We start from the raw sequence: 17751 nt of genomic DNA, 5'->3' as shown, positions 1-17751 counted from the left end.
GTGATTCTACGTACAGTTTGCTAAATCCTGCTCAACAGGAAGACATCTCAAAGGTTTGTGGCCGCACAAAGATTTGGTGGAGAGCATGAAAACTTGGAACTTTCAAGCCATAAAACAGAATATCCCATTCAGAAACCATTTGTACCTCTATGATATCTGAAGTCCACTGAAGTCCTACATATTCTGCCTCTTGAGGTTTGTGGTTCTACTACTTCTTCGCTCACCACCTTACCTTTGGAAAATCTGGAGGAATCCCTGAAGGAGGTTTCCTCTTCCCTACCTACTTTAGGATTACTTGTCAGCGTGCTTCCTGCCATGGTTTTGTTCTGTGCCAAGAACACTCTCCCAAATAATGCCCAGGCTTGTGTAAGGGATAGCAGAAGCAAGGGAGACCCCTGATAAGCATTATGAACACCCTATTTTGGGAGGGAGGATAGTTTAGCTGAATAAACATGAGAGGTGCCCTGATAATTCCTTTTAAGGCCAGAAAATGCCTTTACCTTTCCTCATTTATTTACGAGTATAGACACGATCAAAATATCTGACATTTTGCTTGCAGTTTGTTACCTTTTAAGACAACCTCAAGGTATAAATCAGTAAAAGTTACCCTTGATTATAAAGGTTCAATAAATCAAACGTTAAATGCAAGTAAGTATCAGAAAAGGATCAAATGCAGTGGTAGAACAGAAAGGGAATTATTTTGCATTTATAAGAAGAGGCAAATTCTGTAATGACTAGTAGGCCGGTTAGGATCTGGAAAAACAGACTGAGATGAACTGTTAAAGATACAGGCATGGAAAAAAGTGACCTGGAATCAATCATCGCTTTGATTTGATCATTGACCTCAGATTGGAAATGGGGTTTAGTGAGAATCTCCCACAGTAAGAGAACAGAGTGAATGATCACAGTACAACTTGGAGCTACCTGGCATCTGCAAAAGTCCAGTGTTAAATCAACCATCTGAGGCAGATTGTGATTTCTATGTTTTAGCTTTGTGGTACATAACACGGACCAGAAGAGAATTCATTTATATATTTAATTAGAGTTCCATACCAGATTCCTTCAGGGAGCAGCACTGAGCTCAATCAACATTCTCCTGACTTTGAAAGGAGACTTCTGCTCCTATTACTGGCATTTCCTAAAGCAGTTTCTCCTGGTGAAGGTACTGTCTCAGACACCTCACAACATTAATGAAAAGAGCAAGTGCTTAAGAAGGTTGCAAAATAAGGAAATAACCACCCTAATCCTCACAAAGGATCCAACTTAAAATACCTCTGTAATTGATGATTTCTGTTCCAAGCACTGGGGTCATCTCCAGAACTGTGATGAAGGCCTTGTCCATAGATGTCAATGGGAATGGAGACATGCGGTGTCTTCTTGCTACCTTGGTAATGTCAACAGCACTGTGACCTGCAACAAGAGAGCACCAAGTTTATGTACGTTACAATGTGTAGATGTACACAGTGATGTTCATTGAAACCACTTTACTGAAATTAATCTGGCACTTTGGGGTAAATTAAATCAGTTAGTTATCACTATTGAGCATTTATATCAGACACTGGGAAGAAAAGAGAGATTTAAAACAAAAAGTGATTTACAGTTGAAAAGTGTATAACCATACCAGAAGTCTTGATGAGCATAAAAGGATCAGTTAATCAGGAACAGAAACCTGTCAAGATGATGCATTATTTTACATTGAGTATGATAATCTGAGGCTAACTCAGTTCTATGAACTATGAACTCAGGACAATTCATTCCTCATTCTGTTCTCCACAAACACATCTCAATATCCTATGTGCAGTGCACAGAGAAAACATAAAAATGGACACTGTCCTGGTGAATTGGCAATCCAAGAGGGAGATGGGAGTCAAAAGGTTTGAAAGGAGGACAGAGGGACGCACAAGGAAATCATTGGGCAGTCAGGACAGCTAGCGGGCATCCTACCCATTGTCAAGATTTTGTAGTTACCATAGCAAAGTGACGTTTAAATGTATAGTTTGAGTGAAGGTAGTAGGACAGATTAATGGAACCTGACTTTTCCTGAATATGAGGGACAGGTTGGGAGAAAATACGACAAAAGTTGTTTGAAAATGAAGCCAGCAGCACGTTTGATTTCTTGATACTTATTGAGAGAGTAAACAAGAGGACAACAAGCTCTGAGGGCTTTTGAAAGCGAAGATAAGCAACTGAAGAGAGGGAACTATTGCAGAAATACATAAACAAGAGTAACAGATACAAACCCAAAAGGTTAAGAAAACAACATTTGTAGAAATATCTTGAATGGATTGCCTAGAACAAGGAAGTATTTATGAGAGCCAAAGTGGATGATGTTCTATATGTAATATGTCATGATATTCCTAAAGCAACATAAATTATAATAAGATAGCATTAACAAATAATAGAAACTAATTTTTAATGACATGTTTTTGCTTTGCAGTAGCTACCTAAATATCCCATTTGCTGCTGCACATGACTTCAAATTCTGGAAAAAAACAGATTATTGCTTTAAGTGTCATCTTCTAATAAAAAATGACTACAAAAATAGTAAAACAATCATGCAGCCTAACTTTTTTCTTCAGTAAAGAAGGTCGCTTAATCAATCCGTATATGCAAAACTTCTTTCAGCACTGACATGCTAGTGTCTCTGTGTGGGAGATTGTTCATTAATTTATTTTTTGCTGTTAATGCAGTAACTATCTTTAAGAGGAAGAAGTAGAGACAAATAAAACTGCCCACATAATTCCAGTCCCAAGAAAGGTTCTGAAAGAAATTATTTGAACAATCTCTTTGTACGTATTTAGAAGATACCATGATGATAAAAGCAGGCACTGCAAATTTGTCAAGCACAATTCTGACGGACTTAATTCCTTTCTTTAACATAGCAACTGGCATACTGAGGAAGAGAGAAACAGCTGATGAGATGTATTTTAACTATATTAATGACATATATTCTAACTATATTAAGACACTTCACACTCTTAAACATGACTTTCCCATAAGCAAGCTAGACAGAAATGTTCCAAATTAAACTACTGTAGGATAAAAGTGTAACTAGTGGAAGAACTGCATTCCTGGATTTAACAACAGGGATGTCCCTAGCAAGCTTACATTTTCCATTATTATGCCTGTATTTTGTTTGCAACCTCATAAAAATAAGCTTTTTCCTAAAAGTTGGAGAAAATGAAGGAAGGTGCTAGGAAAAAAATTGTAACAGCGATGTAAGCTGGGGAAATTGTGTGGCAGCAAACAGCGTTTTTGTTACAGCCATTAGGTGCTTTAATGTTTATGTTTACTGCTACCTAAACCTCACTGTTAGCTACTTCAGAAACTAACATTTCACCTCTTTAACCCTAAAAACGTGAATGAATGCAGAGGCTTTGAATGCTCTGAATGGTTCCCAGAGTACTACCTTCAGATTCGGAACTCTGTGTGTAATGCACGCTATTTGCTTAAGTCAAAGGTTCTGTTAAAATCTGCTGAGAAATGCATTCTTCAACACATTTTTTTTTTAAAATAGATAAAACTCCCTAATCTCTGACAACTTTGTTCCAACACCGAAAGTAACGCCCATTATTTCTGCAAGCAAAGCCAAGAAAATAATACATACGAAAAAATAGAGCCCCTTCAGGTTTAACAGTAGCAGGAATAACCTTAATGAAGAAAGGAAGAAAGATGCAGGTATAACTCCTAACCCTCTCCCTATTTCTTCCTACAAACAAATGCTAACTCTTCTTTAGAGGTATCATACATTTAAACAGACTTGGAGACAAAAAAAAAAATCATTTTTTAAATTAAAAAATTACTAAGTGGTACTTTGCAATTACAAGTAAATGACAATAAAGAACTCCTCAGACCTTCCCAGGTTCTTTCACTAATGTCAAATGTTAGATGGTTCTAAAAATAACTACTTACATTAAGCAGTGTTTTGTCTGACAAAATAATCCTTTAGCTTTGAAGCAGCTAAGTCAATTGGTTGCATAAGGTAGAAAATTCCTGACAGCCTTCTCTCTTATCACCAAAATAACTTCCTATTCCTGTTGTTACATATATATATACACACATGGTGGATGAAATTTTAGACTAGGGAAGATTCCCATAAAACAAAGGAGAGGAACCATGCAAATTCAAGAACAGGTCATTTGGGTCATATCTGAATTCTTAACCTTTGTATTTTTTGGTTTGGTTTTATGTAACCCAACATTCAATTTCATGTTCAGGTATGAAAATAAAAATCATATATATTCAACTTGAGCATTTCCATTGTAATTGTCTCTGAGTGTTGATTCTTTTTGCCCATAAAACTTGCACGCACATGATCATTTACAACAATGCATCTCCACAAACACCACAGACCTCCATGTCATTAGAAGAACAACTTGGAAGAAAAAATTAAAACGCAACTATCCATTAATACATGAACACTATGAGCTATTAACACTTTTCTCTTTGGACTGAATTGCGTTGTCTGAAGTTGTTACATTTCTTCTGCAGACCCACTTATGTCCCAGCCATATACTTCTCCTCTGACTATCATTTGCTGTCTTCTGAGAAGTCTCAGTTTCTCATTAGAGCTATGAAGTTTCAGTACTTACTTGCTCTGAGGATGTTCTCCTTGCTGCTGCACCTAGACTGGACCTGCAGAGAGAGCACAGAGTCTATGAGCTACAGAAGTTAACAAGAATGCAAAATACAGAGATATAATGGGCAAGCTCCTGGGATCTAAGACAGAGGCTGTACATATTTTCAGCAACATTCTTACATACTCTACATGAGATAAGTATATTTCAGCAGAAGGGTAGTAGCTGATGGTCAGAATCTGATACAAACAATTTGATTCCACCCCCCCTGCATAAAAAACAAGATGGCCTAAGGACAGTTACAGAGTAAAATCAAAGAACAGAATGGTTAAAATTATGTGTTAAGCTCCAGTTTTAAACAGAAAACCCACATTTTCTCATACAATTGTAATTATGGTAACTCTGAATCTAGCTCCTGTTTTGTGATTAGACAAAATACTAACATAACTGTATTATCATGACCTGCTTTAACATTCTATTATTGATATTTTCAGGTATTACAGAAAGAGTTTAAAATATTCAATTTAGATTGTGTTGATTCTGAAGATATTTAATAAGACTTCTTCACAACTGTATGAGCAACGATTATATAAACAGCTCCTGGCTGGAGCCACATAAATTTACTCAGTTGTTTCTGTTTGGTTAAAAGGAACGCTATGTTCAGCATGAATTTTACAGTGCAATTCTACTTTAAAAAGTAACTGTGTGACAATGACAACTGGTTTCTCAACAAATCCTCTTCCTAGATGCTTAGCTGCCACTGTGCTATTCTGGATACATTAATCTGATTCCAGGGAAACTGGAGGATTCACACTGGTCTAATATTCTAGTAACACTCGATATTTAGAGTTCCATCTTGATATTTAGAGTACCATACAGATTTAAAAAAGAATTGTTTTTTGAACAGTATCAGTCCTGTAAACACAACACAGTTTAAACTTTATCTATACTGAAGCGTCAGCTCTTATTAATTCTTCTCAGGTTTGGAAAGAGTACGTTGTATAATAACACTGAAGTTGCAAGTTTTTAGATGAACTAATTTGAACAGCAGTCTGTCTTCTGGCAGGTCAACTGACTGAACTGGTAACACTTGAATAAAAAGCTTTTTGCGTGGACAAAACCCCAGCTAAAGTAAACTTAGCAGGCAGACAAACCTCTGAGGGAGTATGAATGGAATCCCTCCCCTTTTTTACTTTATTGACAAACATATTGCTAAATTTCAGCGAGAAGACTAATAACCTAAAACCATGTACATGTGGTGAACGAAGTGGAATAGCACAGGTGATGCTGAGGGTTTAATTTCCCTGCAGAACATTTGTGTCTGCTGAAAAAGCGCAGGAGCGAATCCAGATTATCTTTCAGACTACAGTTTCAATTTGCAGCTACAGAAAAATTGCTTAGAAAGTGAATATGTATGATCTAACACCCGATGAAGAATAGTACACGCTCAAGCCCCCAAAAGCTGCCTTCAGAAAGGCACAACCATTTAAGGCTGAAACCAACTGTGCCCCAGCTTCTAAACCTCTTTCTTCTGTTCCACAGCAGCTTGCCCCAAATGTATATTCACATAAAAAAACTGGATTCTACAGCGCAACACAGTCTACTTATTGTAATGGAATAACTTATGGAAAGTAATGTTGCAACTTAGAGTGGGTTATGGTGTCCTTCCCTGAAAAAAACTGTTGTTTAAAAAAAACAAACAGAAAAAACCCCAAACCCTCCCTCCTTCCCACCAAAAATACCGTACAAGAAAACTGCAGACAAAATACTAATGATGCCCAGATTTGGCCCAGAGTTGTTTTACCAGATTTCAATGGCATACATGAACTCTCTTTGCAAGAAGTAAATATTTACTTATAATTTACCAAAGGACAATTCTGGACCAAAAAGATGGTATAATGGTAGGAAAGAAAGCACAAGAGAGAGAGAGAGGCACAGACTGAGAGAGAGAGAGAAGCAGAATGGACGTGGCAAGGCAGAAGATGGCGTGTGCAAAAGGAGACATGGGCCTATGTGTGTAAGACTACTGTTTATAATGGAAGAGGCTCTCTTATTTCTCACTGAAAACCATATGAAAAGAGAAAACGAGGAATGGGCCTGCTGCAAAATAACCAAGCAATTCAGCAAACTGTGGAATGAAACTCAGTGAGATAACACAGTCCTAAAGAAAAAGGCAAAAAACCAAAAAATACAAAACACAAATATTTGAAACAATCTACTAAAACAAACTAAGTAAAATATGTGATCCAAAGGACACAGATAAAAGCTACTAGAGAAGGAGGAAAAATGTTAGCAGACAAAGACAGTGCTAAAGAAGTAAAATGGAAGTCAAGAGAGTCTTCAACAAAGTGGAGGAACAGAAGGAGCCCAAACCCATAGCGCAAAGCAATGTTTGCGAATGGAAAACAGCTCCTTTGAGCAGTAATAGTTACTCTCGAGTTGTAGCCTCTATTCCTCCTCAGTTCATCTTTAAGCCCTTCCAACCTATAGTGGAGCTAGTGTATGGACAAAAACAAGAGATTTATAATGAACAGAGCAGCTGAGATTTGCAGATCAAATCTTCTAATATAAAAAACGTGCCGACAAAGTTTTGCTCTTACAGTGTCCAAATGACAATGGTAACAAAAGACAGCTGGCTTCACACACAGCCTCTTACAGGTCATTTTTTTAATTCTGTGCACACAGAGGACTTGAAATTTACTTTTTGATTTCTTACGCCCAGCCTACAGTTTCCATGTTATCACTCACCTGATGGGCAACATATGCAGTATGAGAAATTATTTGCTTCCCACAAATTTTAAAAGCAGCTGTGGAAGAGGAATCCATGGTAATAAAATAAAAGGCTTGATCAGCTAGACTCGGTTGTTTCCCAACCTATGCTCACAGCTGCAGAATACAAACCATGTTTTAACATAGCTGACATCAAAATTAGTTATTACATAACACTTCTGTTTGTTTAATATGAATTGCGCATTGATATCCTAAATGTTATTTTTAAACAAAACTGCAGTAAAATATGATTTTGAATAGAACCCACCAGTTTTCTAACACATACAATTTTAGCAGCAATGGAACTTTGTATAAATGGGATCATGTGCTTTAAGTGCCTTTTATCATATTCATTATTTGTATGTTTTACTACTTTATTACTTGTGACATTTACAAAAAAATCTGTATTCTTTTCACGGCTACTGCTAAGTAAAGAATCCATATTACATTGCATATAGTACCACGACTGACTGGGGCGAGTGATTAGTAGTATTATTTACTATAATTCTTCTCATTCACAGGTAGTTACAGAAATAAGAACCTATGGCTGGCTCTCCTTTCATGGGGAAAGTAGAGATTTGTTCTCTGTACATTCTACAGCCTCGTGGCTCACAATGTACCTTGGCAGAAGATACAGTGGGCTACCAGCCAGTACCATTCCCCTGTGTAGTACAGGCAGAATGTAACCAAACCCAAAGCATTCAATTCACATTACTCTGGTTTTAAAGCAAACTGGGTTTTATGTTCTTTAAGATATACTTTCATCATACTGGAATGCAGAGTAAGCTTTCTCCCATAGGCTGTAGTAGTAAATAGAATGTGAAATAAAGTAGTCAAAAACAAATTAAGGGAATGGTAAAATAAAGAGTCCTGCTGACAATTTCTATCTATCAATCATGATTGGTCGGAAAAATGAAATCAATGACTATACTAAATTGGATTTATTTAAATCTACATGATATGTTTTGCTGCAAATAAAAATCAGTTCACAAAAAAATTTTTTACACGAAAAATAGAAAAAGACACAAAGAAAAGTTCATGCTACAAGTGAAAAATTCACATGAAAAATAAAGAAAAAAAGAAAATTGAAAAACCCTTTTACACTTTACCATGACTGTTAGGAATGGTTAGAGAAATTACTTACCTTTTTAAAGTCATAACAAGATTAGCACAGAGTATTAAGTCAGCTCTTCATTATGGGAGGTACAATTAAAAGCCATTGGTTATAATAAAACAAATTGCTACACAAAGATGAAGAGTTTCCAGCCCAATATGAAAAGCTAACTCTTATGGGAGTACATTTCAACTCAATTTTACAACATGAAGAACAATTCAGAACAATGACATCAAAACATGAGTTATCACCAACAGAAAGAGCCCATTTCTCGGGAACACGGAGCCTGTTGGAGGCTAACCCATAATCTTTATCATTTACGGGAAAGCACATTGCTCTGCTTTTAGGAAAGCATGCAGAATGTGGAACCACCAGCAGAAACCCAAACATACATACAGACGTGGAGGACTAAGGTACAGCGAAGGGAATGGGTTCGCCAAGCTGTAATGAAGGAAGCAGGGTACGCAAAGCACAGCAGCCATTAACAATTTCAGAACTCTCTAACTTTTTCAGACTCTACCCATCTCATAAACGCTGGGTAGGCCCGTTTATGAGGTATTGCACCTGCTACAGCTCCTTTTTGGTGAGACAGTGCATAACTCAGATAACCTCTCCTTGAAACTTCAGCAGCTTTATGAAGACAATTTATTCTGTGTGATGTGGGAAAGCATGCTGCTGCTGCTTTTTCCTACATGTGATTTATTAGTGATTACATGATCTGAGTTCTGTACAATATACTCTGCGCACATGCCATTTGAAGGGTCTCTCAAATACCTGCCTGCTTTAAGCAGATTTCAAATCACACATGATCTGATTTATAACTGCAGGGGTTTGCACAATGTCTCTCGCCTAATATACCTCTTCCCCCCTAAGAATGCGACATACATTAATAAGTATCTGTAAATAAATACATAAAACAAAACCAAGCCATGAATAACAATGTCTCAAACTGGTGTAGTAATACTGTAAAAATTGATTTTGGCCTGTTATTCTAAGCAATATACATAAGGTTAAACTGGGGGCAAACTGGAAAATGTAATGAAATACATTGGTTCGTTTTATTTAAAAAAAAAATTTTAAATCTAATCTGAAGAAGAGAGACAATTTCTTTGATTGAATTAATATAGAATATAAAAATGAGGTTGTTAAAAAATTTCACAGGAAAAGTATATTTGGAATTGCGTACTTTCAGAAAACATTTCATGAAGTTATTTGAGGATTAAATAATCCTATTACAAGATGCAATCTTGCTATTTCAGGAACGCATTCCTATTCAAAGAGCACCTTCACACTGAGCTGAATATGCAAGGTCTTAGGACTACGCTTTATGGCCACCTGAATTAGGACTAAAATCAGTTCAAAACTGCAGAACAATTTTTCCTTGTTATACCGAGAACACCTCTGAAATGGAAAGGAAAGTGAGCAGCAGACATTACTCAGAAACACACTTTTAAAAAGGAGCAGCACTGTAGGTGGGATTCATCTCACCAAACTTTAAATATGAATAATGTAGTATTCTACACACAGAATTATCGTTTGGAGTCAGTGGGAAGAAATAAGCAAAAAAATCACTTGAAGCCAAAATCATTTTAGGAGCAGATTTTTACCACTTATTAAGTGCTATGCTTGGTAGACTGGACACTGAACAAGTAATTTTCAAATCTTGAATATGCCTTTACTTCTTCATCCATATATTATTGAGTTGTCTTTTCTGAGTTTTTTTGCAGTCCCCTACACTTTACATAAACGTGTATTTAATTTTGATCATTGTTTCCCAGTAGACTATGAACACATCCATGGAATTTTATGGTCAGATGACGGTTCATCCTATCTACTGTTTAAACAGGATGGTGGAAGCGGAAGCAGACTGATGGATACACTACAGAAACGTAAGGGCTGAACTGGTTCTTTTTACAGGAGTAGTATTAAAAGAATGGTATTATCCAATATTTGGAACAAAATTAAACAAAAGGGCAAAGGGCAGTTTTCTGGGATGCAAACAAGATGCTGATTAGACACCTTCTCTCAACAGAAACCGACCTTGTCCTGGAGATGCAAAATCAGTATGTTTATTACTAGAAGAGGGTTCAAACAAAATTTTACACATCAACTAAAATTGCAAGCCGAACACCTCACTGAATAAGAAAACAGGAAGAACCATAATACATACAGCAAAAAAGGAGATAAAATAGTAAATTGCTGGTCAGAAAGCTAACGGGAAAGCAAACTTACTACTACAAACTGGCAGCACAGGCTTGATAGTTGAGAAAAAAAAGAGGCAAAGAGAAAGGAAGTGGTTTTTATTTCTTCACAGGAATTTTAATGAAATGTTTACATTTGTATGAGAAAAAAAGAATGAGCTGGATTTTGTGCTCTTAAGAGTATGGGACAGCATACAGATACACTGTATGAATAACACTGGAAAGACAGCATGTTTCTGTGGTATTTTAGGGGGCTGTTCAGGGCTTATTCAAGATCGTACTGGTTTTGTTCAGAGAAGCAACATTAATTATAATGCCCAATATAGAGAGAATACACATCTCATTAAACTAAAGCCCTTATTAAATCAAGACATAAAAATGATTGCCAAATAATTTGTGCACAACCTCCATCAGGTATTTCTAACCTGTGCTAACAGAATCTAAGTGGGATTCGTAAGACATAAGAAATCTCTAGGAACACTGCACTTGGGAAAATCAAAACTTCTATTAGTTGTATTATTAGCCGTGAACAAGATCTTTTATTTGTTTGAATGAAAGTCTTAAACAATGCCCAAATGCCCTGGAAATATTGTCCAGTTTGAGAAGTAGATAGTGTAAATAAAGGCAGAGAGAATAAATTTTCTTTCCAAACAGATACAAGAGAAAGAGATTCCTGTTGTCCTGGTGGTTTGCTACAGAAATGGGATTTATTTGCCTGTTTTCATACAATCTCACACCCTGGCAATTTGATTAATGGATCACTTAGCCTTACAAGTATATGCTAGATGTCTGAGCTATATCCTATCTGACCAGCGCTAAGACTTTTTAAACTTCTTGTCCATTCCAGTTCAACCAGCTTTTTAAGCTGCTGTCAATCAGGTGGACTAAAAATACATAAGTGATGTATAGGAATTCTTGTCCTCAAGCACACCATAAATTACCCTCCAACCCTTGACATAAACTGATAAGGCTGACATTTAAAAAAGTTTCATTTCTATTACAAGTACTTTGCTTTTAAATAAAATTTCAACTATTTTCATAGTTCTATTTCTTGACCCAGCAACAGCCAATTTCAATGCAGCATTAACAAAATTTCCACATTACTGCAAAAAATGAAAACTATTTTTCTTGAAAGGCATGACCCTCAAAAAATCAGAATTTTAAAATAAATTCTTCATTCAAATATAGCAAAGAAAAATTGGCAAGTTGAAGTGAAACACAACATTTAGGAAATATCAGATGAATGTTGTGTGTGCAACTCTCATTTTTCCTTTGACATGTAGGCATTATGATTTCACCATAATTAGTTTCAGCAGGGCTTCTGCATGAGACAAGATAAAGCTATTTCATTTTAATCTCCCTGTTCAAAAACTAGTTTCACGTTTTACTTAGTAAACATTATCCAAACTCTCTTCTGAATGGGGAATTATTTGGTTCTTCACAGATTTCTCTGTTGTGCTTGGTTCTACAACATAAAACGTCCAAATACACATGAAGGAATTTATTTTTACAGAATCTTTGAAAATCAGAGGGATGACTTGATTTTACAAATGAGAAACTGAGACCCAGAGACATCTAGGCTAAATTTAACTTGACATGCTTACAGCTGGATTACAGAATGCAAAGCCCCCCAGCTGCCATTTATTTCAACTGCATTTGGAGTGCTCAGCGTATGTGGACATCACTCAGTATGTGCCTCAAGGACACACGGAAAATAAGTATCCCTGAAAATGGTGTAAGAAGTTTTTCCAGCATGGAACATGAAGTTTGCATTGATATGGAGACAGAAAATGCGGTATAGTCTACCTTGGTCCCCATGCAGGGCCTTCTGCTAGGGCATCGTGTTTTCTGTTCCTGCAGACAGCTATGTCTCCTGAACTGAAAGCAGGATAGCTGTAGTCACTGTTCAGCCCATCTGCTACAACTAGGAAACACAATTCAGTTTTCTTAATATCTAGTTATTGTCAATATCTGAATAAATGTTTGTGGGGAAGGGACAGAGGCCTGTTTGGAAAATCTAGCTTCTACTGCTTTTGTTCCTACTTGGTCCAAGGCCTATGGCCTCCATTCCTTTGATCCAAGGTCTGTGGGAGTAAAAAAGCATCTCTCCATTGACCTTCAAAGGCTGTTGAATCAAACTTGTAATTGCTAACAAAGCCTACAACCTGTATTTCATGCTTACAATCTTATCTGCCTGGAAGCTGACTACACAGGTAACATTCACTTGCATTTCTATGTTAAAAAAATAAGAACACATGAAAACAGTAACAAGAAAACCAAAACAATGATAGGCTTCAAAAGCTACCTCTCAGCTGGCCAGTGAATCTTCAGGCCTAAAAAGTCAAAAAAAAGGCCATCATCCAATTTCTTATGTTTTTAAAGCATCTTTAAAATTAAATTTCAGCTTTTTCTACTGGCGTTTGCTAGCAATTTCGGTTGGAGATTTTTATAGTTATTATGATTCTAAAGTGAATGGACTACTTTTTTAACTATACGTGCAGGAACAAAACACACATTTCCCCATGTAGTCCAATCAGAATTTCTGCACTCCAAAGTAGTTGATTTTAGGTAAACTTAACATTTTTATTTGAGCTAGGCGCATCAAATTTGAAGGGCTTCAAGTACAAGAGCAAAAATTAGTAAACACAGGTAACGATAATCTTTTCTCTGTTGTATATTATAGTCACTAGTATATACAGTATTCAGCCAAAACCTCAGACTTGTAAACTTTCAAGTATGAAAATTAATAAAGCTCTTTTATGTTAAGATTCCAACTAGGGAGTAACAACCGTAAGGAAAATAAAGCTTCAGTCTGTAAATCCATCTGAGCAGTAAATATCAGTACAGTGAACTTACTGCATGAAGAGCTAGGTTTCTGCCTTTGAGTTGAGGCGGAAACACAGACTATATTCCTTTGAAGAGAATCCTTAAAGTGAAATGAGAACCATCATGGATGACTAACGTGATGATTTCAGAGGGTTCATAAGCTATGGAAAGGAGAGGCTGGAATCGAGCAAATGCTGCACTGAGAATTATACTGTCAAACCCAAGTTAGAAATTATTTTTTAAAGTGATCAGAAATACAAATGTGGGATGAGGATTTGCATTTAGGATTTTGCTTTGAGCCTCAAACGCTCAGAAGGATAAGATTCCTTCAGTGCTATCTTGAATTTGGCAGTCTGGATTGCAAGGTCCAGCACAGCTGCACCCACCAGCCTCACCACAGCAGTTATGTGCCTGAGAACAGAATAATAATTTGGCCGGGCTTCTAGCAGCACTGAATCTTGGAAATTCTTAGAAGAGAAAGGAATATGGAAAATACTGTGAATAAGGACATTCTTTCTCCCCTCCAGCTATTAAATGAAAAACTTTATGGTAATTATGCTTAGCAAAATAACTTGTTTCCATGTTACAAAACTGCATTTGAAAAACTGGAAAACCAGGAAGATAACAGGGAGCACTGATGGGAACCTGCTGACATTTGAGCTGTATGTTACCGATAACGACACTGCTGTGTATGTCTAATTTGATTTCCTTGTGTTAAAACAGACACTGTCCACTAGAGATATGTGTAAATTAGATCACACGTACTGCATTTTCCATCAGTGATTACTCCAAAAGCCACAGGAGCAATGTAATAGAAGCTTTGATCTACTTTGATTTATCACTATTTCAGACTCTAGACTAATTTTCCATAGATTCTATTACTGAAGCTGACCCTGAAGAGTTAGATTGCTTTGGGAGCTGAACCTAGAAAGCAGTTGCACTGAGTGTTATCACTAGTGTAACAGAATACAAACTAAGGTCTGGCTTCTCAAACAAATTGATTTTAGTAGCAAACCCCAAACAAATAAATACTAAACATTGTATGCTGGTGAGCAGCTTTCTACTGGATTTAAGAACAAAAGAGTGGTTGTCCAGAAAAGAAATCTCATGGTTATATCTAATCAAGCCAGTTTTGATGCCATACAGTCCAAGGTATGGTACAGCACAAGAAAATGGAAAAGAGAGAAATAATGGCAAGACTGACTTTGGAAAATGAAAATGTAGATTACATACACGAGTCTAACCTATAACCAATCAAAAGGAAAAAAGACATTTATAGCTCTCGGACTTGATCTAATTTGTTTCATAAAGGATTGCATATCTCTAACATAAGGCAGGGTGAAATGTCTCCCTATTTTGTAAAAGAAGAAGAAAGAGAAAAATTCAGAGATGGGCATTTAAAATTGAAACATAAAGACTTGTCTTGAGACAAAGAGCAAAGAACTTTAAAGCTCCAAATGGGGAAGGATGGAAATTATTTCCAAACTACTTGAGTTTTAGAATATAGAAATGTATATAACATTATCTGGAAAACAGCTGTGATTTTATCATTCAATTTCTTAGTGCCTATGCTTCCTAATAAACACTGTAAATTTTATTTATTCTCGCTCACATAAATGCAGAGCTGGGAAGCATTTTATCATAACAAAAATCAACAAAAAGTATTACAAATTTGATAAATTGAATAGGTAAGTTTTAAGCCAAAATGTGTGATATGAAATGAGTTGCCATTCAAAATCCCAGCTTTTACTACTCTCCTGAATGTTAAACAGTTTTTTGTAAATTAACTTAGTGCTTGAACTGAACTTCTTAGTAGAAAAAGAGTAAGTGCAAAACGCTAATACAAAGGGATAACTTTATTTGACAGAAGTCACAAGATAAGTACCAAGCACAGAGAAGCTGTAGGATTAAGTAAAATTTTGATTCTATTTTGAATGAACAAACTAATAATGGATCTAATTTGAGATTCAGCAGTGGGTAAACATTGTATTTAACGTACAAATATAGCAACATTCCTTAAACGATTTTTAACAATTAATTTTATTGTTAATGTCTAAGATGTCATTCATTGAAGTTACTGATGTATACCTTGATCAGATCATTGCAATAGCACACTCTCCTTCCTGATGTAACTTGAAGTTTTGCCATACTTTCACCACGAGCTGTCATGACTGCCTTTCCTGGTATGTAGCAAACCCCGTTCTCTATTCTGGTATGGCAGCGAGAATGCTACAGAAGATACTCTGTGTGGCTACTAGTCCCAGTAACAAGAATGAAGATAGAACTAGCAAAGCTATTTTCTATGAATAAGGAAACTAGATCACTCTTTTCAGAAATTTTTCCACTTTAACATGCACTGAGGAAACCACATTTCTCTAAAAGTAAGAATTTTAATTCATTCATTTTTCTTAAGCCTAGAGTAAGGTAGTACTACTAGGAAAGCATAAGGCAATAGAAAAAATGTAATTCTTTAAATGGCAATTGCCAAATAGAAAGCTTTGACCTCTTTGTGTTTGAAAGAGAAATACCTACAAATTCTAATTTTACTTAAAACCTCATTGTTCCATTAGCAACAACAGAAGTCCAGGACTAGATTGTACCAATATAGCTGGACAAAACCCAAATGGTTAGCGGATTCTGATTGCCTCTGTTGTGTTAATTTATTTCTGAACTGTAGATATCACAGATAAATAAAGACATAATTTTTTTTTTTATCAAGATATTTTTCTGTTTTCAAGATGAGGATCTTGTTAAGGACATATCTGGCAAGTTAATTAAAGCCATGTCCATAAAAGTATGAAAACCTCAGCATTCCCTCTAATGAACAGAGCTAACTTGGAAAAACATTATTTCAAATTTCGAAGAGCATCTCCACAAAGCCTATGGGGTTCATATGGCAATGAGATAGACAATCTCAATTTAATGTAGCAATTTTTCTTCAATAGATCAGTATATTTATGTCAGATGTAAAGAACCAAATTCTCTGTCTGCTCGACTTCTGCTTGAAAGCAGATGTTAGACTGGAGAGGAACTGCTTACATTTATTTAATTTTGTCTCCCCTATCCAAGACATAGCCTTAATTGTCTAAGAGCAATCTTGGTTTATGCCATGAAAGTGATCTTATGTTAGAGAAAATAAAGGCACAGGTCCACTCTTCTTGGTCATGGTCTTCCATCTCCTGAAACACTTTTTCACTTGAATTATGTCACCCTGTGATTGTAAGGGTTGAATGAAATTCTCAGTATTGGGTGAAAAAAAAATCCAGCTGATATACAGACTGAAAAGTTTACAAAAGAAAAAGCAAAGGAAAAGAATATCCTGTTCCAGAAATTATTGTATATTACTGATTTTGTTTGTGGTTTCCCTATTTACGGGATATAATCATATTATAGAAAAAGAAGTTTATCGATATAACAAAATACAAGCTTTGTGCCAATCTAATCAAGTTTGTGCATAATATGTTTTCAAAAATGTACAAGTGAAGGGCATAAATACTGAGTACAAAGCCAGCCTAATAATCTGACCGATAATAAAGCCATATAATTCACTCATTATACCCATAAATCTAAAGACCACCTATGGTGTTTCAAATCTATTTACATTTCTTAGAATTATGTCACACTTGCTGTTATTCTAACCATCTTCAAAAACAGTGCCAGAGACAGACCTTTAACTATGCAATTCAAGTTGCAAGCATTGTATATGGATATTCACTTTTCCTTTATATTAAAATATTCCCATAATTATAAAAACCAATACTGACATTAAAGCATTCTGGGGTGCCTAAGAATTGACTGGAGGCTTTTTCAGTTATTTGTCAATTGCACAATCAATATCATGGTTAAATTAATTCTTCTAAATTTTTTATCTGGCAAGATGCTTCTGGAAAGTTTTAAGTTATTAGAACAAACTAACTAAAAAATTACATTAATTGGCCCACTGCTTAGAAATCTAAGGAGAAATATTTTAGATAAAAGACTAAGAAACCCAATTTAAAAAAAGGATGGCAGGCAAAGTGTAAGGGATTTCCACATTTTAAGCCAGCACGAGGAAGCTGGCATACCTTCTTGGAGCCTGAAAAGCCTTCTGGAAGTCCTGGATGCAGAATTTGCAGGAAGGCAGCAAATTCAAAATTCTGGGCTTACTGTGCACACATTAAGGATGCTCTTGAGTCTAACTGTCGAAAGTTAGGCACCTAACTGCCCTTAAGGCATAAGTGGTCCACCCATCCTCAAAACAGTTGTGCTACGTAGTGCAGATTTA

General features: G+C 36.0%; 1 protein-coding gene across 5 annotated transcripts in view; it reads right to left on the bottom strand.

The window, feature by feature from the left end:
* The window catches only part of GPHN (gephyrin), a 267856-nt gene that overhangs the window by 50328 nt on the left and 199777 nt on the right, over positions 1 to 17751 (bottom strand). For all 5 annotated transcript variants that reach the window (XM_035889816.1, XM_035889818.1, XM_035889817.1 and 2 more), the window contains 2 exons: positions 4593 to 4635; positions 1273 to 1410 (listed from right to left, as the gene is read on the bottom strand). In XM_035889816.1, the coding sequence (XP_035745709.1) occupies positions 1273 to 1410; positions 4593 to 4635 (181 nt within the window). The remainder of the gene's footprint in view (positions 1 to 1272; positions 1411 to 4592; positions 4636 to 17751) is intronic.

This window comes from Egretta garzetta, unplaced genomic scaffold, assembly GCF_000687185.1.
Source record: "Egretta garzetta isolate BGI_Z169 unplaced genomic scaffold, ASM68718v1 scaffold2, whole genome shotgun sequence".
In the NCBI taxonomy this organism is placed as follows: Eukaryota; Metazoa; Chordata; class Aves; order Pelecaniformes; family Ardeidae; genus Egretta; species Egretta garzetta.
Note: the sequence above shows the minus strand (reverse complement) of the source record. Positions and strands in the feature narration are given on the sequence as shown.